This window comes from Lolium perenne, chromosome 2, assembly GCF_019359855.2.
Source record: "Lolium perenne isolate Kyuss_39 chromosome 2, Kyuss_2.0, whole genome shotgun sequence".
Classification (NCBI taxonomy): Eukaryota; Viridiplantae; Streptophyta; class Magnoliopsida; order Poales; family Poaceae; genus Lolium; species Lolium perenne.
In genome coordinates, this window is record NC_067245.2 from 261,632,080 (window position 1) to 261,638,890 (window position 6,811).

The 6,811-nt window shown below is 46.3% G+C and overlaps 1 protein-coding gene across 1 annotated transcript; it reads right to left on the minus strand.

Annotated features, from left to right (window-relative positions):
- Positions 1 to 1,115: 1,115 nt before the first annotated feature.
- LOC127335782 (probable metal-nicotianamine transporter YSL9) lies at positions 1,116 to 6,379 on the minus strand. The gene is made up of 8 exons (XM_051362511.2): positions 5,772 to 6,379; positions 5,057 to 5,477; positions 4,793 to 4,965; positions 3,205 to 3,302; positions 2,978 to 3,112; positions 2,692 to 2,881; positions 2,499 to 2,613; positions 1,116 to 2,419 (listed from the first exon to the last, which is right to left on the minus strand). The coding sequence occupies exons 1-8, from the start codon at positions 5,973 to 5,975 to the stop codon at positions 1,497 to 1,499; spliced, it is 2,259 nt and encodes a 752-aa protein (XP_051218471.1). The 5' UTR covers positions 5,976 to 6,379; the 3' UTR covers positions 1,116 to 1,496.
- Positions 6,380 to 6,811: the final 432 nt, after the last annotated feature.

Here is a 6,811-nt window from a genome sequence, read left to right on the forward strand (position 1 = left end):
CTACTCCCCGAGTCTATTCCTATGTGGTAGATATTTTATGTCAGTGTTACATTGTCAGGAGGCCAACTTTCGGTGGAGCGCACAGTGCATTTCTCTGATAGGGTGTAATGACATTTGAACAATTAGAAACTCCCAGACTCACTGGATCCGTTTAATTTTAACGTTTTAAAAATGTTTTTCAAAAGTTTCAAAAATCCTGAAAAAGTATGTAAATGCAGGAAATAATATATACTTCAAGTATGCAAAGTCTTAGCCGAAATATTTTATATTCTATGCTACATAAAAAGATAAATTATAGATTTGGGTGTGTAAACAGCGCACCTTGAAATCTTGCCAGATTTTATCTTTTTTCGCATTGCACATCATACAACGTATTTCAGTTTGCGATATCGCACGCTTCAAGTATAAATCTTTACAACCCGCAAAAAAAAAGTATAAATCTTTACTTATATGTACATGCCATTTCTGAATTTTTTAAAACTTAAAATACAATTTTCGAATTTTAAAAATAAAATGCTCCAGCGAGCTTGGGTTCCAATAGGATTCTCGGTGATACATGTGTACTACACGGAGATATAAGAGGTGGTGCTACCACCATATACTTCAACTTGGGCCAGACACGCGATCCACGTCGATCATGTTCAAAGTCAAACAACAAAGGAAATCTATCTACTAGGTTGTCCCCAGTCTACGGGAGACAGAAAATGAGCTGTCAGAGAGTATAATTTATACAAGTGCGCGGGGATAATCACCATGCGCTCTTATACTCCTTTTTGGTTTTGTTTGCGTGAGCTACAGGTAGGTACAGTGGTGTAATGACTGATGTAGCTTTCGAATCCGTCAAATTATTCAGCAAACCTAACCGGATATGTAAGAACATAGTAGAGTAGGGTAGCAACAGCCACAATTTGAGAGGTGAGAAGGCTGATGCAGACTGTGCGTTGAGCTGCACTTGTACTTGACAACCTGTGCCACTATCTGAATCTGATTCAGATGCTGAACCGGGCCAGTGCAAGCCTTCTTTGAAGAATCAGTGCAAGCAGGACTCCGAAATGACAGGCAGAGAAAGAAAGAATAGATAGCTCATCACGGCATCATTTCGATGATTCTTCATTGTCATAGATCTGAATTGTGTTATTTTTAGCGGACGGTTCAGAATTAGATCAGCTGCCCATGAAAGATGATTCTTGTTCCTTGCAGTACTGCACCTTGTGGCTCAAGTGTCCACTTATTGTTGCCAAAACTGCACATGTATAAATTTATATACTCCCTCCGTCCCATGAAATTTGTATTAACTTTCTCTACATTTAGATGTACCATTTAGTGTCTCGATACATCCAAATGTAGAGAAAGTTAAGTCAAGTTTCATGGGACGGAGGGAGTATAAAAATGCATGTATATGCTACAATTTCGCCCTGCTATGCAAACTCTATTTACTGCATGCTTTGCCAGGCGGTATCTCTTCTAACTGTACATAGACCTAGCCTGTTGCCCTTCTAGTGTGTAGACCTAAATGCCATGCACAACGGTGGACTGATCTTTGCCAGCGCAAGCAAGGCAGAAGGGAAGATCCAGAGCCCATCCCCACATATCAAACCAGACGCAACTGCAGGAACCATCTGTGCTGCTTTACTTCTGTCAAACCTGTGCCAGATGAAGACTACCAAGCTCCCGACACACATGTCGATGGCAAAGCTCGCGCCGACAAGGAAAGGAACACCCATTGCCATCGGCAGGGGAACCCACCTGCCATACTTTGCTGGGAAGAGGTCCCTCATAAGGTTGGCCACCACTGCAAAGCCAAAGAATCCATAGCACAGCTGCAAGCAATGCAGGGGTAGGGCAGAGAAACCCTCAACACCAAGAATTGCCATGTTTCGGTAGATCAGAGCATACGGTGCCTTCCAGGGTCCTTCTGGGTTGCCTATGTCAAACGCCTTGTAGAACAACATGAATGTCAGTGGCCCGATGACACAGCCCATGGCGGTGCCGATAGCCTGAGCAATTATCATTGATCTAGGTGATGTTAATGTGAGATGCCCAGTCTTGAAATCCTGCATCAGATCAGCAGATATGGATACCAGTGATTTCACCAGACCGCAGCCCACTAAGCCAGCAACTACACCGGAGTCTTTCCCAGCCCATGCTGCAAGAATGAAAAGGGCAACCTTCCCGTAATTGTAGGCCATGTTCATATCAGTAAGGCCGGCACCGTAGGCATTGCAGAACCCCAGGGCGGGAGCCAATACATATGCTATGACAACATAGTACCACTTCATCTCGCGGAACATCATGGGAATGGCAATTACTGCAAGGACTGATAGTGCAATGTAACCACAATAGGCTAGCCAGGTAGGGAGACTGTCTCTTACGAAAACTTCATTACGATGAAGGTCATCGAGCACCGGAATGTCTTCCTCTAGAAATAGCATGAACACTATATTAGATCATCATACATCACAAAGACTGTACTTGCATGTATTTGTCAGAATCTCTACCTTTCTTTGTGTTCTTTAGTTTTGATTTTTCAATCAGATTCTTAACGGTCAATGCAATAATCTTAGCAAAATTGTATAGGCCATCTCCTAGGATGAGAGCTATGCATATGAAGGCCTGCACAATGAGACAAGATAAGTAAAAAAGAAAATACAGTTGACAAGTACAATAACCAACATAAACTGAGAAACAAACCTTGTAACCTTGCAGGCTGCTCATGCTGCTTTCCGGTATATTTGATGGATACCAGTCCCCTTCCAAATCGCTGATCAGTGGCCACATGACACCCCAGGAGAGAATGGCACCAAGAAGGAGAGACAGATTGACAAGATATGAACAGATCATCCCTGCCCCAACATATGTGAGGCTGAAATCAAAGAAGAATCTGACATCCCAAAAATCAGAAAGATCCGAATCAGGTGAAATTGTTACTAGTCAAGAACAAATTTAGTACCACAATGAGCAAAGTGAATAGCTTTACGAGTTTTTCCATGCCATTAGTCCAAAAGTAGGAAACTGCGAGAACCCGCAATTGTCTCCACCAGAGAAAAACCATTGGAAGAAGCTCCAGAAGAAGCTGATTCCAAAGTACTTTGTGAATCCATTCACTTGCTTCCTGACATGAAGAAGCAAAGTAATCAGTTGATTGCAAAAAAGATTAAGATTTTTGGTTTTCCAGGTCACGCATTATGTGGAAGAATCGCATACTTTGCCATAGCATCTCCATGAGGCGTGTGGAATCCATTTATAAGCACAGCTGTTGCAGTCCCGCTTGGATAAGTTAATTTGTAGTCGATTATCATAATCTGAAATTTTACAAAGTTCCATAGCAAAATGAATCATCTGTTTACACGTGATAGACTAATTGACAAAGTTCCTTGTAACCTAACAAAAGAACCCTATGCAGGCATCAAGTTCATTTTGAAGGATCCACAAGAAAAATATTCTTATCCAAATATGGTATGGTATAAGGCACTTAAAACTGCTAGGAACTCTTTTTCAGAATTAGGCTCTCAATTAAATTCAGCTGGGTTGCAGCTGAAGATTCAAATAAGAAACGCAATGGTGGTTTCAAAGTACATAACTGTTTCTCCCTTTTAAGCAGAACCCAAATGATAGGGCAGGATCTAATATTGTTTTAAACACGCAGTTCACACCATCGATAGGTTAATATACTTTATTTTATCTCAAGCGTCATCAAAGCATACATGTTCCATGTCTTAAACAAAGATAGTTTTGCATTTTCTGGTTTAACAACTCAAGCAGCAAATAGGCTTTGTGATAGATAGATAGTGACAATTAATTTATATACAAGACAGTGCCTCCTATTTTCTGTCAATCGACGTCTGGTGGGATGAAATATGGCGGCTGTTGTCCGCAAAGGAGATGATGTGAGCAGTCGGTTGCTGTATGGAATGTGTTGAAAGAAAGAAATCAGTGCATCTTCAGCATGATGAGGCTTACATAGCAGGAGGGTATTGCCCAAAGTTTTGATGATATTTCAAAGATTTCCAGAGCGCCCTATCCCGTTTGAAGTAGACTGTATCAGGTTTTTGTTAGTTTGGGGGTGTTATAATCGAGATGCACAATAAACGAAGAACGAAAAGTAAAACACTGCAGAGGACACGAGATTTTAACGTGGAAAACCCTTGCAACACACAAGGGAAAAACCACGGGCGCCAGCCAGCAAAACTTCACTATTTCGGTGGTGTTTACAAACGCCGTGGGTGTACAATGATGCGATAAAACCCTAGCGGCGGCTTACAGGGAATATATATAGACGGTGGCAACGATCCGTACCGCGGGGGCCCAAGCCTCCGGCGACGGGCCTCGCTCCGCTCGTCAGAAGTTAGCCTCCCTTTAGTATATGAATTTGGATCACAAAATAACAGGGGGCATGTTGTAGGTCAAAATTTTGCCCACGGATCCCATCCTTGTTAGTGAAATAGAAATAGGCAGCCCTCTTGCATTTTCTCCAGAAATAAGCCTCATTCAGTAGGGACATAAGGCCATCATCAATCAATCGGACAGCATGAAAATGGTAGCAATGCCGTCAAACTACATCACCTAACTAGATCGAGGCAGATTTGTCCTTTGTTCAGCCTACCTAATCTGTGAGCCGGTCTTTGACAAAAAGAACGAAACAATATCCTAGAAACAAACAAGGATAAAAAGACAGAGACAAAAAAAAGACCACTTTAACAGTATGCAAGCAGCACGGATAGAGGATTTGTCCTTTGTTTAGGATCTTGTGAAGGTATACTGAAGCTATCTGGAGAGCAGTAAGCACACAGACCTTCCTGAGCGGGACTAGCGCGAGAATCCCCACGAAGCTGACGGCGAGCAGGAAGCCGGTCATCCACGCAATGCCGGGCTCCTTGAAGCTCCCCGGCACGTTGCCCGCCGTGTCCTCACCCGCCGCCTCGTAGGTCTTCTTGTCGAGCGCAAGCAGGTACGACCCAAACCCACCTGGGGAGCAAAGAAATCCGGTCAGTCCAAGGACTTGACTTGAAAAATGGAGGATGATTTCTGCGCCTGCGGAGCGTGTGGCCGCCCTGACCTCCGACGGCGATGCTGTAGCAGGCGACGGCGCAGGTCTGCACGACGGTGTTCTCCTGGCGCGTGAAGGGGCGGGCGACGACGCCGAGGCGTGCCAGCGCCTTGGTCCAGCCGCGGAGGACGACGAAGGCGATGAGCGCGGCGGAGACGTTGAGCGTGGGGACGAGGCCCGTGGTGAGGACGAGCTTCATGACGATGACGCTGTACATGGCGCCGACGGCCAGGCTCGCCACCATCCCGCGCGCCGTCAGCTGGTCCCGCCACGGCGGCACGCGGCCGGGCCCGTGCGCCGCCGCCCCCAGCTCGGAGTCGCCGTCGAGCTCGCGGATCTCCTCGAAACGGCCTTCCCGTGCGCGGGGCGCCATCGCGAGCTCGAGGCCCGGTGGCAGCGATGGCCTTAGGTGCTTCCTCCGCCTCTCCTGCTTCATGGTGGGGGAAAGATTTTCGCGGTGTCAGATTCAAGTCCGGGGGAAATGGAGCCATCAGACCGAGACCGACGACTTTGCGAAACAGAAACCCGTGTGTTCATATCAGAGCACGGCGTTAATCAGTGAGCTCTACTACTGCTACTACCCAGTGAGCTCTTGGGAGCTCGCTGTGAAGGATTCAATCGGTGCAAAAGGCGAGATTCGAGAGTATATGATCAGCGATTCATCAGGAAAGATTCCTGATTCTTCAGTTAGAAATGGAGAGATGGAGAACGTAAAAAATCTCACCTCACCCTGGGCCCTCCTCGATCGAGCTCCCAACAAGAAAGCCAATAATATCCTGGAACCCGGAGGAAACGAAATGTGATCTTGGTAGCGGGTCAGAGAAGGAACAGCGTCTCTGTTCTGATAGACCTGTTTATGCTCTTCGACACCGTTGAAACCGTGAGCTTGCGTTGCGTGCAACCTGTACAGCCGATGTAGCCCAGGCATACACGCAAGAATAGCTCAATAATCAAAGGGGCTACGCATCGATAAAATATCTGTTGACCAACAGCTGATGATCCAATCAAAACTCGTACAGTACGAAGCTTCAAGATGTCGAATTTTTTTAACTGAAAAACGAGGTCAACGAAGCTCGAATGAAGCACGATCATCGAACTACAATGGCTTGACGCGATCGCATTATCGCATAGCTGAAGGAAGGCTCGGTTTCGTTGTGTGTGATATCGGCCAAGTGAAAAATCCTGCGCTTGCTCATACGACTCCCCTGGTTTGCTTCCGCGGGCATGTGGTGGCCACGGCTGACGGGCTCCCCGCCACGCGCCGCGGCGGGTCCAGGCAAAACGTCGGTATCCTCTATCCCTACGGCGGTCGTGACACTCACGTCTCATGGTAGGCGGTACGTAGGAGTAGGACGCAGCGAACCAGACGACTTCTCGCCGAGATGACAATCGGTGGAGAGTGGAGATAGCAGGGCTCTCGCTGTGCCTGGCTTCCCTCCGAATACTGCCGTGTCCCTGTCCGGGAGATCATTTCGAGGTTCTCGACAAACGGCGTATCTGGCGGTAGCCTATGTATGCAGCCTAGTTTTCTTTTGTTCACTTTTTTCCCAAACAAGGCGAGAGCCCAGCTGTTTTGTGCACTCACCTACATCTAGGGTTACTTTGGTTGCTTGCAAATGTGTTTCCTGTACGTGCAAGATTAAGTTTGGTCCCTTTGGTGCTTCACAAGCATCCACGAACATTTCTTAAAACAGTCTAGTACTTTGCCTCGGAGGCACGCTCAATTCGAGCGTTTTCAGCGAGTCAAGCTCTGGCAAAGGAATG